This window comes from Salminus brasiliensis, chromosome 9 (assembly GCF_030463535.1).
Source record: "Salminus brasiliensis chromosome 9, fSalBra1.hap2, whole genome shotgun sequence".
Taxonomy (NCBI): Eukaryota; Metazoa; Chordata; class Actinopteri; order Characiformes; family Bryconidae; genus Salminus; species Salminus brasiliensis.
Window position 1 is genome coordinate 23843696 of NC_132886.1, and position 24458 is coordinate 23868153.

General features: G+C 38.7%; 1 protein-coding gene across 2 annotated transcripts; it reads right to left on the bottom strand.

Annotated features, from left to right (window-relative positions):
• Window positions 1-648: 648 nt before the first annotated feature.
• On the bottom strand, window positions 649-24429 carry map4k2 (mitogen-activated protein kinase kinase kinase kinase 2). 2 transcript variants are annotated; one of them, XM_072687914.1, is made up of 32 exons: window positions 24124-24429; window positions 18315-18372; window positions 17623-17713; window positions 17134-17198; window positions 15957-16012; window positions 15029-15076; window positions 14293-14335; window positions 13975-14047; window positions 12495-12626; window positions 12227-12289; window positions 11760-11841; window positions 11406-11516; window positions 11153-11231; window positions 9734-9792; window positions 8814-8860; window positions 8470-8508; window positions 8346-8379; window positions 8097-8256; window positions 7019-7182; window positions 6139-6180; window positions 5688-5772; window positions 5308-5387; window positions 5050-5110; window positions 4832-4955; window positions 3924-3982; window positions 3665-3768; window positions 2513-2696; window positions 2342-2410; window positions 2176-2262; window positions 1659-1729; window positions 1314-1369; window positions 649-1217 (listed from the first exon to the last, which is right to left on the bottom strand). In XM_072687914.1, the coding sequence occupies exons 1-32, from the start codon at window positions 24214-24216 to the stop codon at window positions 1130-1132; spliced, it is 2607 nt and encodes an 868-aa protein (XP_072544015.1). In that variant the 5' UTR covers window positions 24217-24429; the 3' UTR covers window positions 649-1129. The 2 variants fall into 2 exon arrangements, with proteins under 2 accessions (XP_072544015.1, XP_072544014.1); XM_072687913.1 differs by having other exon boundaries at window positions 12495-12653.
• Window positions 24430-24458: the final 29 nt, after the last annotated feature.

Consider the following 24458-nt stretch of genomic DNA (forward strand, 5'->3'; position numbering starts at 1 on the left):
GGACATTTTTAACTTCTGTGAAAAACAACAGTAAGATCATAGCTGATGCTAATCAACAGCAAAATTAATGAATAATAAATACAGCAGGGTTTTATCAGCTTTTCTAGTAAATATAGAGATACTGAATATGTTTTGTTTATTATAGTTTATTTAAATGTTGTAGCTCCAAATAAAAAAAATAAATGAATCAGTTATTTTTTATTATTATTATTATTATTATTATTATTATTAATAATAATAATAAATTAACTGTTTGCTCAGATTTACATTATTATTTATGTCAAGGTCTAAAGGATTTCTTAAAAGCAAATTATATAATATTCAGAACCATCCTGCGTGCTTATTGCTGGGAATGAAAGGCGGACCCAAAAGAGCAAAAATCCTTTCCAGTGTTGTTGTGTTACCCTTACAAACCACTAGAAGTAGGGTTTCTTGAATCTTCACTAATGACACATGTAACCAAGTATTAGGATGTATATAATTTTGGGAGCCTATTAAATCACAGAGGTTTCCCTTCTTGTCCCTGGTTGTAAATCAGTCATGATGTCACAGGCATCACTGGTAAAAAAAATTTATAATCTAAATCAGGTAACATTGTCAATGAGCTCAGATATGAGTAGTAATAAGGTAGTCCTCTATAACCTTGGAAAAAATCAAAACCTTTTTATTTGTCATTGCTGAGATTTGCTGCAGGAGTGTAATCCTTATTTTGGTTAAAGGAAGATCAAGAGAAGGTTATTATGTAGGAGGTTTCCACTGATCAAGTTTAGTCACTAAAAGATGAACATTTTTAGATAGGTCATCATGGAACTATATATATACATATACATCCAATCTTTGGCAAAACAATACGATCAAACAGAAAGTAGTGTTGTATGTTGTGACACTGTATTTTTCTTTGTGTACTCTTCTAATGTGTACCAGAGAATTTATTCCAGGTGTAGCGTCCACTTCTCACACAGGTTGTAGCTTTAGAGTTAAGAGGCAGGTACTATTGAAGCTATATTATCTGTAGCTCCTTGTGGTCTTTAGAGGTTGCTGATAGGCCCTATAATCCTCCTGGCTAAAAAAGGGTCTGTTGTCTCTTGTAAAATCATTCAGTCTCTTCATTTTGGTTCTGTCTCTTCTGTTAGTAGCTGCTCTCATGACCAGTCAGGATGTATAAATTGCTGGTGGCTGAAGGGTTGTCTGTTGGAGTGCTCTGTAGAACAATATCTCTGCAAAACAGATTTCATATGTCAGTTGATGTATGGGTTAAAAACTGACAGAGGGATATAGAGAGGAGGTTCCACCCAAGTACTAAATTAGCCTACCTGTTTGTGCCCAAAACCCGAAACACTCTAGTTTCATCTGTGATTTCTTGTGTTATCTGTAAAACATGATTACAGTCAGGATCTACATTTCTGATTTATCATTTGTCCACTGAGACAAATATCATCATTAGGATTGTGATAAGATGTCTGACAATGGCCTTAATGATGAGGACAATAACCAAAAGGTCAATGTAAAGTTCATTTGTTGTCCTGCTTCTTAACTCCAGTGTACATTTCAGCAAATTGAGAAATATGCTGTACACTAGAAGGCCAAAAGCATGTGGACATCCCTCCCATTTATTAAGTTGAGATGCTTTAGCCACACATTTACATAAAAAGAAATACCTTGCTGTCATGAAGACTACGTCCTTTAAGTCCATGTTTCCAGAAGGCTAAAACGCTGTCCTGTAAACAAACTGTAAGGAAACCATATAAAATAAACATGTTTGAGACGATATGGATTAAACTGCTTGATCAAACTAAGTTCAACCTGTCTCCTGTGATACCTAACACCTACAATTTAGGGTTTGATATTCTGATATTACCTCTTTAAACTTAATCATTCAGTAACTGTTGTCAGTGAATCTAATATGAAAGTTATCTGAGAGTTGAAATGCGGACCCACATACAAACACCTGCAGTTTAATCTGGTAAGAAGCCTAAGGCCTGCCAGCGGGGCCAAAAGTGTTATTAAAAACGTCTATTACTGAAGAATAGCCATTCTGTACAGTAATACACCTTAGTGTGTAATAAGCCTTTCTGTGGTAAGGGGTTAATGGGATAATTAGTCTGTAGTCACTAAATGTATGGTCAATAAAACTAAAATTGAAGATTTGAAGATTGATAAAGCTACATTTCATACCTAACGTCTCAATAGGGAATTCAAAGTCCAGTTCCGAGGTCAGCTCCTTGCTTGGGACACCCTGAAGATTCACAATCTGCACTGCTTCTAAAATAACAGATTTAGATTGTGACTGAATAGTAGGCTATTGTGTGGACACCTAAAGTACCTGATAGGCAGTACTTACTTTCTAGTGCAATCAGAACGGTATCTCTGTCCAGTTGTGTGACCTGCACTGCTTTTACACATTCAGTGTCTGACACATACACACACACACATACACACGGCAATTATTACTGTAAAATTCAAAGCAAGTAAAGACCTAAACAAATGCCACGCACTGCTGCCAGTTCCCTACCTGCTTGGGAATTTGGAGTGCCGTTCAGGTGGATGATGTCAAACTTCAGCTGTTGCTCTTTCTGAAGTGCATCGTTTCTTGGCCTGCATTCTCTAACACCCACACAGAGCTGAGGAAGCTCATCCGTCACCAGAACCAGCAGCTCAAAGATGGACAGAGGGTCGGGCAGGCTCACAACTATATGCTGTATGGATAAAATGGAAAACCATAAGCCCAAACACAGGATTGTCTTCAGTGGATCAGTATTCAATCCACTACTTAGCGGCTTGTTTGCAGTTGGGATGTTGTATTAGAGCTGTGCACAGTTTTATTTATATATTTGGAAAGCTAAGCCTCAAGGGTAATGTTAATGTAAGGTGTTAAATCTTATGCTAGCATGTGCTAGCAGTGATGTTCCTATTGCGTAATAGTTTTTATACACACCTATGTTTATTTATGGACATTTATTACTGTGAAATTATTATCATGCCGTGAAAATATCCAACCATAACACCTCTGGTTTGCTCATTTGGCACCAGCACAGCTTGCAGTTCCCAAATTATGCTGTTACTTAGAAACTCTGTAGAACGTCATATGTAGAACAGTGTGGAGGATCAACAGGCAAGAACTGTGCAGACCAGATCAGATCATAAATCTGGTGATTAGCAATAGCAATAGCAATTTTTGGCATGTTTTAATAAAGTAGTGACATTCCATGACTCTTATATGCACTGGATCGACTGCGATTTTAGTTTAAATTAATCGACACAAAAAAGTTTGCCATGCACTTGTCTTGCAGCAGGAAGCTGCAATTCTATCTTAAAACAGTGCAAGTTCTGCAACATTTAAGGTGGAACGGAAAAATCCAGTAAGAAGCTGGAGAGTAATTTAGTGTTGTTGGTGCAGCCGTGTTTGTTTAGAGTATCATTAAAGCAAAAACATGATCCTCAGGTGCCTTTATTGTTACAACTAACTGTCATAACTACATAGATCAGATCAATAATGGCCACAGATCAATAATGCTCCAAATCTGATCTATTTCTTTGCCAAACACGGACATGCACATGTTCCAACCACTAAGTAGGCAGATTTTAATAAGTTAAAGAGAACAAAGCCAGGGTCTCTAAATGCATTGTCAATGGGATGTTAGACAGAGTTAACAATAGGACCTACCTTAAGGTGCATGAATTTCTGCAGGGGTTCGTACCACAGCAGCAAAACAAGCCCAGAGGGCACAGCTGCACACAGGAACGTGCTGTCAGTGTATGGGTTGCGAGCTGGTGAGAAAGAAAATCAAAGTGGAAAAGTCTATCAGTTATTCATATATAAACCATCAATTTATTTGTATATTCTGCACAAAAGAAACCAATATGAATGGCTTGACACCACATCTGCATGAGTCAGTGGAAGTACATAGATGAAACATCCTTACCCACACTGCACTTCCGACAGCCTTTAGTGTCTGGGATCTTGAGTGACACTGCAAACTTTCTGTACAAAATAAAAAACGATTTTTGTGGTACTTATTAATTTAAAGGGTTAAATTGAAAATGTAAAATTTAAAACTATTTTCAAAACTAGTTAATCTTTTACAAAGTTTTATTTATTTTTACCCATTTTCTTCCCATTTTGGATCGCCAATTACCCACCCCATATATATTCTCCCCCCATCACAATGCTCCTGACACTTGTAGGGTGAAGACGAACACAGGCTTCCTCCGACACGTGCACAGTCAGCCACTGACTCTTTTTCTGAACTGCCCCCTGACGCAAAGTCACCAGGGGAAAAATGTCACGCTCTGGGGAAAACACCTTTGTACCTGGCCTATGCCTGTGCACACTGCCTGACACAACAATTACACAGCAATGGAAGACACCTTGTGGCGTGAGAAAGCCAAAGCCAGAGAAGTGAGGAGGTGCTGGGCGGGTGCTCGGCTACACACTAGCTAACAGTACTGAGAGGACACCAAGATGACAGTAACAAGTAAATAACAATTTTTTTTTACAATGTTCTTGTTACAGTCATATGTTGTGCTATGCTATGCTACAAGGCCTCTGTGAGCTGTCATGATGTCATAAACCTGCCAATAAAGGCAGATTTATTCATGAGCCCTCAGTTAAAGGCAAATCAGTGTGTTTCATTCTAGGGTAAAAAACACAGGGTTGTAAATAGGATTGTAAAACCACATATGTGCATTTTTCACCTCAACCAAAATCACATAATAGTTATACATCAAATAACAACTTCAAATACTGAATATAAATATATATATATATATATATATTGATGGGACCTTTAAAGTAAAAGATGTGCTATTAAGAGTGAGCCTGCGTGTTGACCTGTGAATGATCCTTTCAGTGAAGCGGTTGGTGCTGAGGGATAAGTGACTCTGTTTCTTCTGCAAGTGCCCACGCTGCTCAAACAGAGCTGTTAGGCTATGAGAGTAAAGTTGAGACGATTTCCCTGAGAAAAAGCCAACGAAGAGTGAATTAGGTGCTGCAGTGCAAAGTCTGTTGTACCATATGTCATAACTTTAAAAAACTGTAAAAACACACACCAGAGACAGACATGAGAACATTGTTCATGACGTAGAGCCAGGTAGATCTCTGTGGAAGCAACTAAAAAGAGGACAGAGATTCATCATAAGACAATGAGATTCCTGTGTCCATTTATATTAAAGTAGCACAGAAAGAGAGAAAGAGTTATACCTGCCTGTGTGCCAAAATTAGTACAAAATTATTAGAGTAGCATAATATTACAATACCACAATAAATTAAAATATCACAATATAGTAGTACAAAGCCTTTTCCAGAACCTTTTCCAAAGTGTCCTCATGAAGCTCATTCAAGTTGAGTGTATAGACGCCCTCTTCTGCTCCCAAAATCAGGTACTGATCTAGACAGCATTATCAGAAAAGAGAATTTCAGTGCTTAAAAACCAAGAAACCAAAAAGAGTTCTTTGCAGCCATACCATAGAAGGTTGCCTAAAAAACATTGCAGTGGATGTCCTTGCAAACCTAAAATAGCTTTTGTATAGTTAAAGGAATCTCCAAATAATGTAAAAGTTCTATAACATATAATGGTATTCTTAGAACCGGACACTCAGACTAGTGACCACTTGCAAAGTGTCTCCATGCTTCTTCTAATGCAGACATATGGAACAATGATTGCTGTTAAAAGCCAGTGAACTCTCACCTCTAGTCTTTGGAAAAACCCATGTCACGGCACAATGGATTTTAAGTGGGCAGCCGTTGAAGACTTTGGAGAAGCAGGCCCCCATCTGTGCAACAGAACATATGAGAATACATTTTACAGTTTGCTTGTATTGGTTTTGCATATATTGCATTTCACATATGATAGAACAGATGGATAATGCAACAATAAAATGCACTCATCATAATGAACAGATGCACTGTGTTATTTTGGTGTCACCTAACAGTGTCCTGTTGCCCTGGTCTATATTGTTTAGGCTTTATTTGCAGTGTAACAGTTTTTAAAAATAGAATCCTCAGTATCCTCAGTGACAGACTGGAGATTACTGTGGTGTTGATCTGGTGCCCTGTGTTGACTGTAAGTGTTAACATACTACTGTGAACAAGTGGATGGATTCAGCAGAGCTCATGCGATTAGACGGGGGGACACTTACATGGACTTGGGGGGTGGGAGGGAGTCCGTGAGATTCAGCTCTCTACAGATTAAAGGTTAAAAACACAACAAAACAATTACATGGAACTTCTGGTAGCTGACTACACTTGTCAGTAATATTTTAGTAAAAAAAAAAATGCTTAAATTATCCCTAGATCTGTATTACTAAACTATTCTATGATTACAGTGTGAAATAAGAATGTATGCGTGTAGGAGTGAAGAGAACTTTGGGAACTTGTGCTGGAGTTCAGGGCAGCCTCTGCTTTAGACTGGAAGGATGTTTCCTTGTTATAAATGTATGTAGGATGGAGAGAGGACTGAATAACAGGAAGGAGATGAGGAGTGAAACTGTTACAGGACATGGAAGGTAGAGATGGAAATTCATAGGATATTAAATTGGAAAGAGAAGGAGCTTCAGGCATGGTCCTCTGTTGGAGGTAGATGCTTCTTGACATTCTGATCATCCAATGACTGGGCAGACGGTTTAACAATGGTTTAAACAAGGCAGTGCTCCACAGCTCACAGGAGTCCTATTCTATTGGCAATATTTATCTTCAGGGACATCTGTGTCAGCAATGGGTACAACCTAAAGTAGCTGAATCCATTCATTAGGCGGCCTGTCCACAAACATTTGGACATATAGTGTAGTTTGCTCAACAATTAATGTGATTCTGTTGGATTCTGTTGGAACCTTTTGTTTGACTTCAGATCCATTGTGCTGGAACACAGAGCCAAGTCATCAGAACTGCGTTACTGAGCAAACACAGACCGCACTGCAAAGGTGACGTGGGTGCCCCTTTAAACTTGCTCAGTTGGTTGAGTGTGTAAGAATCAGTGTCAACAAGCATTACAGAAGCTCAGAAACAAACACTGTGCCTGACCGAGTCTTCTGCTTTCTTCCTCATGGTGCTCCACTCAGGAGAGAGAGCTGTGTCCTTGCTGGTCATTCTGGTAAGAGTCTTCTGCTCATCCTCGCTGCCCTCAGGAACACAAGGGTCACTGCACCACTGCCGCACATCCTGACTGGCTGAGCACCTTATGAGCACTATAAAAAAAATAGGTTAAAGAAAAATATTTGGAAAGATTTTTACTGTACATATTAAATAATGTCTTGCACACACACACACACATACACCAGCAGAGCGTTTTCAGATGGAGTCTGATTGTTTCGCTGATTTCATTATACACCTAAAATGACAAAATAATAAATTTGGATATTGGTATAGTATAAAATATTGATTATCAGACTGGTTTGCAGGTAGTAAGTGTGTGTTTACAGTAGTTTACAGTAGATGTAGGAAAATAGGGGGATTTGATGACATGAGGGCATTGGTGAGGTTACTACTGTTAATTAATAATAATTACTGATTTTGGATGATTAGTTCTGGATCACAAACCTCACTCCAACTTAGCCCAGAGGTATAGGATGAAGCTTCATCACTCTCACAATCACAGCCATAATGCTGAGGGGCTTAATACCCTTCAAGGGCTCTAGTTGCTCCAGAACATTGCCCTTCTATTAGCAATACTTATCTATGGAGATTATACTCCATACTAAACTGTGTGTGTGTGCAGTTAAACACTAGTGTCAGCAAATGATGTCTGGATACTCTGGACAAATCCATCCATCCAAATCCAGTATATTCAAAAAGGAGGACCTCTTAGATATGCTGGTTGTTTGCCAAGGACAGATCAACTGATTATCAACCACAACTGAGTAGTGTAAGATTTCCTTGCTAATTAATTTAAGATATAAAAAATCCCATCTTCAACTCATCAGAAATTTACCTTTGATCTAAAATAGTAACGGTCTTAAATCTGTTGTCAGTGTTGCGTACCAGCCCATATTCTACGGACAATCACTCATGTTTTTTATTATTATAATTGTGTAATAACTGTGTGAAGTACCTTGAGATGACCCTGTAAAAAATATGCTTTGTATTAATAAAACGTTAGTACCTGAGCTGGGCCTCGGGGCAGGATCAGGCCGCAGGGTTGTGCTGGGCCTCAGAGTCAGGTCTCTGTCCTCCTGAGAAGTGCTGAAAGTGCTCATGGGAGGGAGTGAAGCAGTGGCTGAGGCTGGTGGAGCACTAAGTATTCCACTTTTCCTCTTCCCCCACTATGTTGCATCAAAAAACACACGTCAGTACAAACATGGTCAAAGTACATCCTGACGCTCTTTTGAATGTTGTGTTTCTCAGTCCATACCTCAAAGGGTGAAAGCCTTTTTACTGTCAGGCTCCTGTAAAGTGTAAAGAGTGAACATGAGTGTGTTGTATCAGCTGCACTAGATTTTACATGCAGAAGATGGTGCCCTTGAGCTAATTCCTACCTCTGCTGCAACTCCTCTTCCACACATTCCAGAAGACTCCTGCAACACCACCAGAGGACATGACAGTCATGATAAATGATGTTTGCTCAGTGGTTCAACTATACTAATGTTCACTCGGGACTATTAAATATTTAATCTGTTCTGGTTAGGTTGTATTTAGTGACACTGGTACATGGGAACTGTTGATCTCCTGAGCTCCTTCTGCCTATTTACTAATTTAAACTGGCATATCGAAGACAGAAACTGAAGCTTAATCAGTGCTCACTGTTCCACATATGCCCTTGAGGCCAGTTCACATGTAAAGTGTAAACAGTACTTTATTAAATGAGATTAAACATTCTTACGGTGACTCAACTTCATCCCCTGAAACACTCCAGTCATCACACGAACCCTGAGAGGAACACACTCAAGTCATCAGCAGCAGCAGCATTATCATCATATCAAACAAAATCATCATCATTATCATAATCATCGATTCATTTTAAGTGAAGAAAGCATGCTAGCACTCCACCCACACCGTCACCCACCCCCTAAAGCACTTTTGGCACTCTTTGGAATCTCAGCAAACTATGAATATTTACATATTGTACTAACACCAATTAATTATTAGGGTAAATATTAGAATAAATAATAGAGAAAATATTGATATACAGAAGTTTGCAGTACTGTATTGATTCTCAAAAAGATTTTTAATGAATAGTTTACATGCAAAGATGTGGCAGACAGTGGTTCATTTTGTTAGATAACTAGATAGCAGCGTTGTACTCAGATCCCACTGTTCTGATTGGATAAAAAATCAACTTTTCTTTTATGCATATGATTGTAGATTTTCAGACCATGACAGTTAAATTTACTACAATTTATTTTTTTTAATCGCAATAAAACACCTTGCTTACCGTATTGCAATATATTAAATAGTAAACCCTGTATCGTGATACAGATTATATGCCTAGATACACCAATACACAGCCCTAAAGAATACTGACACTGTCATGCAAAAACCTATAGCTCCACTTTTGCCATTGTTTAGTTTTTGATATCATTCGAATCTGACAATTGTTTTTTACATTGTGTGTTTGGAGATGCAAGGTTTTTGTGTGACAATGACGATACACTGTATTGCATCAGCATCAAAATTAAAAGTATAGAAAATAAAATACATATATTGTGATGTAAACAATATACACAGTTCAATAAAATACATTCAACCTATTTCTTTTCCGTTACATAATGTCTTAATGTATGTGCAGAAGTTCAAACTCACCAGATCCGGATAGGGATCTGTCTCTTTCCTCCGCAAAGGTGCAAACTTCACCTGGTCAACTGGGAAAGGAGAATATTAAAAAGGAACATACATTAGAGTATGGGATGCACTTTGATATCAGAATCAGGATCATCATCATCAGACAGATGTTTTGATCTAAAAAAATATATATTTTTAAAACTGATATATAATGACATACAATCAAATGCAAATGCATGGTCAAATTACATGTATTGTTGGTTTTCTAAGTGACAATAAACTGACCTGACCAATCACATTCTGAGTACTTCTGCCTGTTCAAGTGAGTCTGTATGTGTTCAAATCATTTTGCTATGCTGTTGATGTGAATGCATGTGCATTTCCATGCTTTGGTGCTGTAGGTGTTATGTGGCTGCTTGATTCTGTGGTTGCTGTAATCTTACTGATAGCACATGTGACAACAGTGCCTCAGTGACAAGAAACCCTACTAGTCACCCGCCTACAAACACACACACACACACTGTCCAGGAACAGTCAGTCATGGCTCTTCACATGTGTGGATGTGTTTATTGAGGAGGGGGTTACAGTGGGAGTAGGTCAGTGGCTGAGCACATGCCATAAGTGTGTTAAACAGTGGCAGCTCTATGGGTTCTGTGGCTGCTGACATCATCACTGCCTGCTTCAATGCCTGCCTTGTCATGAAAGCCTCCTCCTCTGCTCCAGATGCATACATTAAACCATGTATATGTGTGTGTGTGTGTGTGTGTGTATGTGTAAATGTGTGTGTGTGTGTGTGTTTGTGGAGTTGATCTCAACCCTACACTGCCTGCTGCTTAACTAATCACACATATACTAAGGAGGTAAATACACACTACACTGAGACCATTTCTGTGTATTTTACATTTGGAGCATTGCATTCAGTAACAAGAGTGTTAATTTGGTCAGGCTCTTAGATGATTAGCACTCCACCTCATTCCCAACTCCTCAGCCCATCCCAAAAATATTGGATAGAGCACCATCATTCCAGAGAACACAGTTTCACTGCTCCACAGCTTAATGCTGGGGGCTTTACAACCCTCTAGCCCACGCCTGGCATTAGGCAATAGGTTCATGTTTATTTTCTGTTCCAGAGAGTCCTATTCTATTTGTAATACCTCTCCACAGGGACTAGAAAAGCTATGGGTGCCACTTAAAGTTGCTGAATGCATTCATTAGAAATGGTGTCCACAAACATATGTTTCCAGTGGCCTCTCTTTGTAAATTGAATGCATGATCAGCAATACAAAATACATGGAAACTCACATAATAGTTTACATTGATTGAGCACTAAAAAGGTTACATTTACTTGATTTAAATGTGTGTTGTTGTCGTTTCTGCATGTGTGAAGCTACGTGGCTTATTTGAATCGTAAATGGACTGAATGGCATTCCTCATACTCACACTGTTCCTCAGACAAACTCCTCTCCACTGGTAAACACTTTCCCTTAGACTGAATCTTATCTGGAGTGTCAACGTTGGCCTGTGAATTCATACCCATCCACCCACACACACATGTACACACACACACACACACACACAGTTCAAACCTTTGCTAATGTGGAAACATTTATCCAGCAGTATCTCTCCCAGTTGGACCTGCTATCAAAGACGACCTCAATTCTAAAGTAGCGCACAGTTACAACCTATAACTCACGTCCTGCTCGTTGTCTTCAATGGTGGGATCTTGATGCAGGTCTGGGTTGTTGGCCATGTCCAGCAGCTCAATGACCAGGTTTCTGGTCAGTAACTGTGTCACAAATGGATGCTATAAAAAAAGAAAGAGAGACAATAGGGGCAGCTGACCAAATATGTGCACTGTATTTCATATTTCCATTTATATTTTTGTTAAAAATAGCAACATTCTGTAGCTGTTCTTTTGGCCTTTATGTATTCATATATAATATAATATAATATAGATATAAGAATATCTAATATTTTAACCTTATACATATATAATATTTTAATTGCACTGCATGTGTAATACGACACTGTACTAGATCTTTATTACCTGTAAAAGAGTTTCTGCTGTGGGTCTCTTTCGTGGACTCTTAGTCAAGCACATCTTTACAAAGCTGTGAAAACCTGGAGACCTACAAAAGAAAGTTGGAGTTGATCAAAAAAGTTGAACGAAAAAGTGTTACACATCAGCTTATTCAATATTAAAGATAATAAATAAAACACCAGTAGAAATACATACATACACTCACTGAGTGTTGTCATGGAGGAATACTTCTGGTTTCATGAAGAACCACATTTAAAGCACATTTTAAGTGTAAAACATCACTTGATGTTAAGGTTCTGTATCAGTTTAAAAGTTTTCTCACACTAACATCTCTACTACAAACAGGATTCTTTGTGAAACCAAAAGTGGTTCTTCTATGGCATTGCTGAAAGAGTCAGTGCAGTACATGAAAGCACCAGGACCAGAACTGGGAACCTGTGGCAGGAAAATTATGGCACAAACCACAACCTTACCATTTTGCCTTGTCTTTCAGTTTAGGAGGCTGAAAACTGCTCTTGGACATCAGCATCAGAGCCCTGTGACAATCATTGACACTGTTATCAACAAATATACATTTATTATAGTCTTAGAAAGCATGGTGTCAGTGTTGTAACAAAATCCTCCATATAGAAGACAAGCATTTCTTAACTTTAATTCATGTTAATCATATGGGATTCTCTTATTATTATTATTATTATTATCATTATTAATTTGAGCTATTTCGTTTTTTGGTCTTCTTACTTCATGGGATGAAGGTCAAACATGGGTGGCTGCAGTTCTGCTAGCTCAATGGCAGTGATGCCCACAGCCCAGATGTCACACAAGTGGTTATAACCACCCTTCTTCTCCACGGCTGCAACCTCAGGAGCCATCCTTAAATGTACAGAAACACACACCCCACTTAGCAGAAACCTACTGTGAACTGAAACCTCCCGCTGTGGTTTATTACAGTGTTTATTGTCATGTCATACTGAAACTTATTTAGAGTATCAGTTTGATATTGTTTTAATAGGTTATGAATGCAGAAAAGAAATCAATAATACAATAATTAGGTTATTCAGGTAACTGCAGCATAGTTTTATTACACTCAAGAAAATACTGTTGTTGGTTTTGTTGTCGTTGTCCTTTTCTTAATAAAACTGTGTGTTCAAAATAATCAAATGAAAGTCAAATCTTTATTACTATTTATTTGGTTTATTTGATATCTTATTTGATAAAAACTAAATTAGACTAAATGTCAAATTAAAGACATGTCTTTATAAATATATATAATTACTAAAGTATAATTAGTATAAATACTATTGTTCTGAGAGGACAAAGTTAGGACACCCCCAAATTTATTACTACTTCAAATGCCTACAATTAGAATCAGGTGCAGCACATTAGCTGCAGATTAAAAGAACATCATTAGAGAGTATTTTGAATGAGCCTGTCTTATTCAAATCATTTTGAATAAGACATTTACTGTGGTTTGGCCTTGATTGTTGACATGAGTGGTGAAGACCACCATAGTGAGGTCCAAAGAACTCTATGAGATCTTCAGAAAGAAGGTTGGATATGCATGAGCGTCCGGGAAGGGAGGTCTCTCATAAAGACCTCATAAGAATTAGTCGTTCCACTGTCTGCAAACATGATCTTATAAAATTTGTTCATATACCACACAAGTGTATCTCAAGAAATTCATATTAATTTACATATTTACATATTTTACAAGTCACAAGGAGCTCTTGTCCACTGTGTACCATGCCACAGCATGCTGTTTGGAGTAGTTATGGAGCTTCTAAAAATTTTAATACTGGACATCCTGCAGAAACAAGTCAGGCAGTCTTAGCAAGTTCAGCCCAAAGGCAGACCGCAAGATGCTTAAAGAAGTCTCCAACAATCCTGAAATGTCATCATGGTACCTACAGGTAGCTCTGGTCACAGTTGATGTCAAAGCATCTGAATCTACCAACAGAAAAAGACCAAACAAGGGAGGTGTGCAAGGAGTAAACCAGCAAATTGTAGTCTTGCTTTGATGTGATGTTATGTCTGGTGTTCATGGGGTGTCCTAATTTTGTCACATGACAAAAAACACATTAAGGATGATGATGCTATTTAGCCAGTGGTGGCCTTTTAACAAGTGCTTCTTCACTGCTACAACACAGAAACACACTGTGGTGAGATAAATTGGAAACAGTTTGTAGGATTGGCAATGCTATTCCCTGTGCAGACGGCTCACCAGTAGGGAGTTCCAATAAAAGACTTCCTCTTGGCAACAGAGGCACTGATCTCTGCAGCAACCCCGAAATCAGCTGCAGAGAAAAAGAGAGAGAGAGAGAGAGAGAGAGAGAGAGAGAGAATTTGGGAAGGTCACACATATGCCTACAGCAATGTGTTCTCAAAGCAGTGCAGCATTTGGACAAATGGGTGAAAGAATCTATACAATGTGTGTGTGTGTGTGTGTGTGTGTGTGTGTGTGTGTGTGTGTGTGTGTGTGTGTGTGTGTGTAAGAGAGAGACATGTTTAGTTTCAGTAGGTATGACAAATTCTCACTGACCCAGTTTGACATCTCCTCGTTCAGTCAGCAGTATGTTGGCTCCCTGCATAAAAACACACCACAGAACCTTCACAAAAAGTTACTGAGAATCTTTTACAGTTAACAGATGCTGCATGCGTAAGTTCATTAACTGAAAGAGTGCACATTTAAACAGTAGGTGCTATACAGAGAGATAAAACGCACACTGATCAAAACAATTGAAATTGCAATATGCTTCTGTAGCAGCTCTGGAAAGTAGCATAGTGCAGATCGTGATTGAACTAAAATATAATGCACATTAAAAACATAGTTTAGAGTTTCAATGTGCTTACCAGTGAAGTGAAATTATGATTTACATCTCATTATAAAGGACCACTCCTAAGTGAAAGCATCTGTTTCCACATGTAATTAAAATAGCTTTCTAATAACTACCAAACTAGGGTGTCTAAAATATTTTTGGAAGGAAGAGGAGCCCAAACAGGTTTACAGGAATGCTAATTTGCATTTGTGAAATGGTCACTTTACAGGGGAGTGAAAAAACCTTCTTAACCTTTAATGGAAGGCAATTAAAAATATTTCACTCCAGGACATTTCAGAGCATTTCTTTTCAATTAAATTTTATCAAATGTATTTTTTTGAAACCGTTATACCTCTATACACTTAATGGATTTTAAATAGTGGGGTTAACAATTTAAGTTTTTAAAGTTACAGCACCCATTTATTTCACAGTACATAGTAAGAAAATTTAATTGCTTACCTTAATATCTCGGTGAATTTTGCCAGTCTCATGGAGATGATTTAAACCCTAGACGTACATCAAGAAGTCAGGATAAAATAACCACATTCTAAAAATTACATTTGAAAATTCTTTACAGTTTCTAATACAGTTAACATAAAAATGCCACAGAATTAACAGAAAACATGCAAGATTTCTTGAAAAGAAAATCAAGCATCAATGTACTAGAAATTACAGACGATAAAATAACCACAAAGTAGACAAGCATGGCTTTTATGAGCCATATACAGTGATGGGCCATGACATTAAAATAACATCAATACTAATATTGAACAGAACCCCCTCGTGCCTCTAAACAGCTCTGACTTATACAGGCATTGGACTCTACAAGGTCTGTAATCTGCAAGGTTGGTCCTCAAAATGAGCCTCGGACACCCATTCATAGGATTCATATGCAGATTCATATGCTTGGCCATTAATTCATTTGTCAATGATTTTAATGTTATGATTGAGCAGTGTGTACGAGATAATGAATCATGACCACGTATGCTACCATGGGTAAACATCACCTCTACTGTATATCTGTACAACTGTCTAATTACTGTAATTTAGGGCAGTTCCAGTTACGCTCAGTTCATTACAATTGCGACACTTTCTTTACTTTGGATTCTTTAAAATAATGCCCTGGATTCCTATAGACAGACAGGGGCATACTGATTTTTACAGATTTGCAAGTGTTATGGATTTACTGTAGTTTTAAAATGACAATTACAGTTAAATAATTTACAATATAATATAGTATATCTACAATGCAGTGCAAAAAATAGACAGTTCGTTAGACATTAAAATCCATGTCCATAGTAAATCAACATAAGAGGGAAAGGTACTGTATTGCAACACCCTCTGTAACAGCATGTTTGTGATTAAGTCATTAATGAAAAGCCCTTACCTGCAGAGTTTCCCTGCAGATATAGGCAATCTGTTTCTCCTTTAGGGGCCCAGTCACTGCGAAGGAAGAGAACTGTGATTCATGAAGAAGGCAGTGTGAACAGGTAAAGAATCTGTGGCTCTAATCTGTTTTCGGCCCATTATGGCATCTGAACAGTCAGAGAGCTAATAATTAATATGCTCATTAACATACTGATGTTTGAGTGGCTGTTCAGCAGCAGTACATAAAACTGCAACTTAGAGGAGCCTATAGACTTATTGTGGCCTCTCTATTTTATTGTGATCCATGAAGAAGGCAGGGTGAACAGGTACAGGCAAATGCAGAAAACAAACAAAAAAAGAAGACCAACAATACTCAACAACACGGACCACCTGAGGGCAATAATGTGGGGGGCGTGGCTGCACACAGGAGATGGGGTTGAGAAGAGCGGAGTGTAGCAGAGCAGGAAAGCAAAAAATAAATAAAGAAGCACATGGACCCTTAACACAGGGGTTAAATGCACTGCAACTATGGGAAGCCAGATGTTTCAAGTACATCTACAATCGGTGCATATTGTAAGGCTACAGCTACTGTTCATGTGTTAGCCCCCCTGTACCATTTAATAACGGAAAAGGATCATTATAGGACCACCACTGACAAGGTTACTTGGGTGGTGGACCATTCTCAGCAAACACAGTGACACCAACATTGTGGTGGTATGATAGTATGGTAGTGCTGGTATTAGTCTATTAGGCACAGCATCACAGCTGGTGTTTCTAAACTCTGCAAGGCTGAGAACAGTTCACCATCCAGTGACCCTGTGGTCAGATGAAATGCTAAGGGATGACTGTCAGGTTCGCAAACCTGATATTTTTAAGAGTGTACATTCAGAAGAAATATCAGAGAAATATAAAACACACAATATTTACTTTGTTCTTTGTTAATTTGTCACTATATTTTACCCAACAGAATTTCTGCTGGTTTTATTAGAATATGTGGTTCTAATCTGAGGTTATCTGTCCATTATGGCATCTGAACATTCAGAGAGCTGTTTATTAATGTGCTCATTAACATACTAATTTTGATTGGCTGTGTGGCAGCAGTAAAAGAACAACAGCACAGAACCGCAACTGTTACTTAGAGCCGCCTATAGACTTTAACTGCACACAAGTCTAGAAAAGTACAGTAGAGAGCCTACCATGATAGATGTCTTGCAATGACCCTCCTCCACAGTACTCCATACAGATCCATAGCTTTGTGTTCCTGCAGAACAAACAGATACAATCCAGCACACTTTTTATCATTACTCACATTTGCTCTGTCATTCTTTGTCCTCACAGACACACACACAAACACAGTCATAACAAGACTGCAAGAGCAGGCCTGAATACAGATGGAGCTTGTTTTAAAATAATGATGAATTATACATGCATTCTGCACACTCTTCAGGCCAACGTGAGACAGTGTTTACAAAATATATCTCAGAGTCATTCCGACCTGTAACTCGGGCGTGCGGGAGTGAATAATGAACCTAGTAAAGTGTGCAGTGTCTCTGTGTGTGTGTGTCTGTATGTATGTGCGTGTTTGTGAGTAATGTCTTCATTACTGGAATGCGTCTTCCCTTTGCCCTGACATCTACTGGGAAGCTAGCCCGACCACCACAAACAGCAGGCCTGCATAACTTTACCTGTGGTAGCTGCCATAATAGGCCACAATGTTCTTGTGCTTGCACTCCTTCATCGTGGTAATCTCCTGCTGGATAGACGAGATGTCGTCTCCTGAACAGAACAGAAAATGCAGCATTACAGTACCTGAACAATATTCCTGTCTGCCTGAAGTTCTGTAACCTGGATCACTGTGATACATCTCAATTGTTTTTGTCTGGAGTAAAAAAGATTTGGCTTGATAAGTCTTAGCAGTAATTGACTTGTTAGAAAAGACTGTGTGTAGTTTGTTGTTTTATTGGGTTCCGGTGTTTAGGCTATTCATACTAATGCTAGCATGGTAGTAAATTCATTGAATTTTCAACTTGCCTGCCTTTGATTAGCGACAATAGTAGTGTAGTGCTTTTTGCGCTGGAAACTCAACCCTATGTAGTAATTCTGCAGCAGTCAAATTTGGATCATGTGCATGTTCTGACAAACACGTGCAGTGTACACTATCCATTACAGTATTCGAACTGCAAAGCTTGCCCAACCTTGCAACAGTTGCTAAAAACAAATGCAGTGGGTGGAGTGGAGTGAAGTGGATAGGTCAGTTACACAGCTGGGCATAGAATTACAAGTACAAATAATAGAAATAATTTCTGCGACTGATTTGTGAGGCTAACAAAGTCATATACACACAAAAAGAGGGACTATTAGAGTAACATACACCTACCAGGATCCAGTTTAACGATCTTAATAGCAGCCATCTCTGAGGTCTTGATATTTCTTGCCTAGGAGAAAACAAACCACAGAATTTAAATGACTGGAGTAGTCCCTGTATTCTGTGTCATGTTCTTCATATGTTTTGTAGGCTTGTGATACAACTGGAGCCCTCCCAGTTTTATCTCACTTTGATCTGGTGACTTGATCTGGATCTTTGATATTTTGGAGGCAGTAAATTTCTGCTTTTTTTTTTTTTTTTGGAACCACAAGATTTCAAATTCCTGACAACACGCCAACACCTTGGATGGTTGTGCTAGGAAGAAATCTGTTACAGTCAGTCTCTAATTAACTGGTTATTTCAAACACAAAATATCATCATGGTATCATCATCATCTCCCTTTCCTGTGAGAGTAACACTTTATACCACATAATTACCTTTTTTTTAACATAAGAAAAGTAAGAAATATGACAAATATGAGAGGTAATTAGCAGACAAAAAAGAGCCACAAAGAATTCTGGGTAGCTGCACCCCCAGTGCTTCAGTATTTATATTATTTAAGACTGTAGCTGTGTCTGAATTCGCTCCCTGATCACTGCTTAGTGTTCTATTTAGGGTGTCAGCCATTTCGTAGTGTCGTCCAAATTCTCAGGGGACAAATTCCAAATTACCAATCCAACGGGATGCACCATAAAAACCAGTGAACAGCCGTTGATTTAATTTAGTTTCATTTAGAGAACTGAGAATGTGCACCGGTAGTGATGTCTGTCAAATAAATCAGTGTTTACGTAAAAGTATCGGAATAAGAAATGGAAATCTAAAATATACATCTAAAATTGTACTGGCAATATATTAACAGTCAGCATAAAGATTAAAGAGTCAAGAGTACAGAAACAGAGCTTATCAGGAAGTTAGGTTAGCTGCATTCCACCTAACCCTGCAGAGCAGGAACATCAGTATGTTAGGCTACTGCCTGAAGCTAAAACAGTCATCTTACATCCATGTTACTTTATCAAATTTCTAATTCATATGTTTATCACAAATTTGCATAATTCTTGTTTATATCTGTTAATGTATATTTGTGTATATCTTTATATCTGTGCAAGACCCGGTACACAACAGCAGAATAAAAGAGCTTTAAAAGATTGTTTGCATAAATGTAGAGACATTTAACTCCCTCCTAATCTCACATACATGCACACGCACCAGCCACAACACCCTATCTATGACGAATGCTAGTGTGTCCTCAGTGTCCTCTATTTTGAAAAATAAACAAAATATTTTACACAATTTACACATTTGTTTCATAATAGATGCTGAATAATATGTCTAAAGTGTAAATGTAGTCAGGTATTAAATCCTCAGGATTATTACTCAGTAACTACACGAAGAATAGGGCTGCAACAAACCACTGTTTTGATTTTAGAATAATCAGTTAATCAGATTATGAATCGCTCAGTTACCAAATATCAATTTTAGCTTGAGGTTTTTTATGCATTTGCTAACTTACAATGAAGACAATGAAGATTAATGCATTATAAATTGAATCCAAAAATCATTGCTTTAATAAACTGTTTTCTGCTCAAAGATAATAAACCTAAAACCTTTCTGTTAAAATCTAAAATCTAGGATGTACAAAGTAGCAGCAAAAAACAAAACGAAACCACCAAGGAAAACACTGTCTGGCAGAATATCATCGGTAATACTTTGTTCGCAGTGAAACAAGCAAGCTGATTGCAGCATTTTGTTGAAGGACAGAACTTTGTACGTAAACAGGCGTCATGTTGAGCATATTCTATTCATATTTCAACCAGTGACTGGTGTTCTGTCGAGTTGTGCTACCTTGTAAAGCGTAGAGATTAGATAATCACATAATGTTCCTACTGGAAGTGTAGGGTGGGATATTTGGATAGAATTCACTGTATTAAAGTGGTAAAGATAAGGTTACTGATTTTTCTTGGGGGTCCTCGCTTGCACAGAGCCACTAAGTAGCACATAGCTATGAGTAGCACTCCATTAATTCATTAATAATGTCTCTGGGTTGTTTTGGGTAAGAATTTCTTCCTTTAACACTCAGCCCCGTGTCCATATGAGACTCCTACGCCTCACACTAATGGAACTCTACTTTCCACTCACACACCAGAGCGATACCGCTCCCTTCATATGTCTGTATGAGTCTGTATGTTTTCATGGCAGCGGGATTGAGGGAATTATTACTGTAGAAAGCAAAAGCAGCAGTAAAACTATTCCACACTGTTATAGTTAAACTTTTTAATCCGCAGTCTGTGTTCGTCCCGAATCGTTCTCAGTTAGCGCAAGTGCGTGATGACCTCACCAACTGTTCAATTAGTTGCCAAAAAATCTGTCCTCAGATTTTTGTCGACCAGGTCAATTAGTCATTGCACCCTTAATGGAGAAAAAGCTCAACTCCTGCCATGCAGCCAGTTTAGACCTACTTTATTTTCTGTCCAGTAGTCAGTGACAATTTATAGAGCTCATCTAGAAGGTATCTGCAAAGCATTTCAATAAAGGAATACTGAGTAATATTCTTATATTTGTGGTACTCATAATAAAACGGTGGTGTACAAATAAAAACATTATGCAGGACAGCTATACACATGCATATCCGGACAAGCTGAGAGATACAGATCCATCACTAGAAGCATGTGGACTGAGGCAGTAGAGTAATATTACAGGATTTTACATGCATATGACTCGAAAGGTCACGAAACGTTGCACAGTTCCCACAAGAGCTGTCCTGCCTGCTTTCTCAGAGGTCTATAGCGGTTAGCAGTGTGTTGGGTCTGGACTGGGAATGATATAGGTTCTATTTTCACTATCAGAATGATTTAATGCTAAGCTGTTATGTTAAGGTAAAAATGCTACAGAATTGTGCTGTAAGGGTTAGTAACGCAACTAAGAAAACTTTATTCATAATGAAATCATAATGTGCAGAACCTACAGCCTGGTGAGGAATACATTAACACTACTCATTAATAATTGGAGCCATACCGATACACTGCTGCACTACTACTTAAACATCCCCTCTAATAAATGTATTCCGCTAGTTTAAGTTACATCCATAGCTAATGCAGGCTGACACACACAGCTTGTCTAGTCCCTGTACAGAAGTACTGTCAATAGAATAGGACTCTCTGGAGCAGATAAACATGAGCCTATTGGCACCCTGCCTAATGCCAGGTGTGGGCTAGAGGGGTATAAAGCCCCCGTATTCTCTGGAATGATGGATGATGCTGCTCCATCCAGTACTTTCGGGAAGAGTTGGGGAATTAGGTGATGAGATGGGGTGGTGGTCATCCAACATCCTGACCTCACTAGCGCTCCAACAAAAGCAGGATCATCTCTTTTTTTAAATACCCTTTGATTTCAGAAGAAACAATAAATGAGCAGGTGTCCCAATACTTAGTATAGTGTATCATAAGAGACAGAGTGTGTTTCCACAAATAGCAGAACAGCTGCGATTTGGTCATTTCATCCAACAAAGAAAAAAATAGGTCCACCAGAAGTGTCATCTTCCGACACTTGAGCTTTATCTTAGTGGCCTGGTAGAATGATCCTGGTAAAGGTGAAAAATGATGTAGAACACAATTAGACTGTAGAGGTACATGATCTGATCTCCTCTTTGAACAAAGAAAATGACGCTTGTGTCCAGCTGTGGTGAAATCTACTAATGAGAGAAGTATGAAGACTCTGAAGAAGTATGGCACATGTCATGAACATGCTGGAGTGGGTGCTGGTTTGTGCAAATATTAAATACAATGCAATTAATACAATGTTTCTCCACAGTTCCATTTCTGCCCTGCGATATCAAAATATTAGATGCATTATTTTACATCTAGACTCTTTGAAATGAATCATTTACTAAAGACAAGTTTGCAATATTGAACCAGAACAACACAAAGAACCATGTGGATGCTCCAGTGGTTCTCTGTCTGGATAGAAGGTTCTTCCGATTGGCAGAAAGTCTTTTGTAGACAGTCCTAGAACCTTTTAACCTTGGGGTGTGTTAGATTTGGGTTAGAGGTGAAACCTACAGGAAGATAGCAGTCTGGATAGAGGATTGGAGACCACTGTACAATAGTCATTAAAAGCTTACTTTACAACCATACGTCCAACCAGAATCATTCGCAAATGTCTCTTTTTAAAGTTGCAATGCTACACGTATGCTGTCTCTTAACAAAAATGGCCTCCATGTTTTGATTCTGTTGATTACAAACACAGAAAATCAACCAATCCTGGACAAAACCTGGAACTTAGCTGAGCTGCCTTCCTGTTGTTTTTCCTGGCATGCCTGTGGACTTCCTGCTATGACTGAAGCGACAGTGCAGTGGCTCTTAACGGTTTCATGCCACAACCTGAAATAACGCCGCTGTGCTCTCGGGACAATGGCCTGCACAGGAAATCGCTCACACTTTGATCAACAGTCCAGAAGTTTGTCTTAGGCCTACTTAGCCTAAGTCCAAACAAGATGTAGGAAGTCCATACGCTGGCCTACCCTTGTTCAGGATTTTCAGATTTTAAGAGATGTTCGAGCCAAAGCTGAGATAGCCAGAAGGGTGCTAAAGGACGGCTTTGTCTATTGTAAGAATCAACAAAGGCTCGTTGGCTCGCCCACACCGTTATGATAGAGTCAGCTGTGCATGGCTGCATAACTGCAGCAGTTTGGAAGCCACTGTCAGGAATCAGCTTATAAATCCATTCGTTCAGACACAAAACTTAACGAGTACCTTAACTGCAATCATGGCCAATACTTAGTGTCAGACTCATGTTGGACACAGATGCTATACATGTAATAATTGTCCTTACTTGACATGTGGCTTACTGTCCCACTGGTTTACTGTCCATTGGTCCAGTCCAACTTATCAGATATTTTAAAATACATACATTGTAACTGTAAGACATGTTTATCATGTCTATTTATTATGAGTATCATGACATTATATATGTCATATCCTCTATGCCTAGTATTACACCGTCAGACATCAGCACAAAACTAAAACACCACAGTGGAATGTGAGGGTCACACCTGCATGTCTGCCATCAGGCTTTGTAACTTTATGACTAACAGAAGGGGTTTGGGCCTTCCCTGCATATGATTCACATCTGTCTGACTTTTTTTATGTTCGGGTCATAAGTTTTAGATACTAATAAGTAATAGCACCTCAATTATTAGTTAAAATAATAAGCAGAGGGATTTGATTTTTAACATAATCGATAGTGAGCCTAAACATTTAAACAATGTAAAGTTTTCTCTGCTCTCACACACCCACTTCTCCTCAGGAAGAGCTTGCTAATTAGCTGATTAGCTGGATTTAGTGTGTTTGGATTTAAGAAAATTGAATGTGTGAAGGGGGAGGGATGAGGGGGGGGGGGGTCCTAAACCAAGAGCAGTGTTCAAAACCATTTAAAAAAGAGAGTGTGTGTAATGGTTATGATCAGTGTAGCCCTGGAGTCCAGAGCAGAGGAGCTCTGAGTGTACTCCTGGGGTATATTTTAGGTCTAAAAAAGCAATATTACGTAATCTAAGAGATGACTGAAATTACTGCTTACTGTACTAAACGTAGACAAACACACCAGCCTGTCTGACTTACCAAATAACCAGTTCTCCACTACCACAGTCTGAAACAACTGGCCTACATCAAAATCAAGGAAACAATGATGAACAAACTACTTTGAAATACTTTAGTGGTTTAGTTAGCTAGTATGGTGAGCCTAATCGTGTCACCCCAGTGGGTTTTTTCTTTCCTCAGCTCTTGTTTGGGCAGGTTTAAGGTCTTTACTGCACTTTCGCTCATCTCACCTTAAACACATCTCCGTATGTTCCGCTTCCAATCCTGTGAATGATCTCATAGTCATCCAGCGGGTCCAAAAATGAGACTCCGATAGTATTCATATCAGCACTTCTCACGACTCTTCAGTAAATAAACATGACAGCGAGATCACGCAAGTACATCCGAGCAGATCACAGATCACACAGAGTCACACAGAGGTCTCATACTGGGGAGAAAAAACAAATGCAACGCGCGAACGGGGAGATTCCGGCGAGATGAAGCGTGTTTTTCCTCTCATGAGTCCCTGTGAGCTCCAGCTCCACAGAGCAGGAATGAGACCGTGAAGAGAAACAGCGATGTCCGA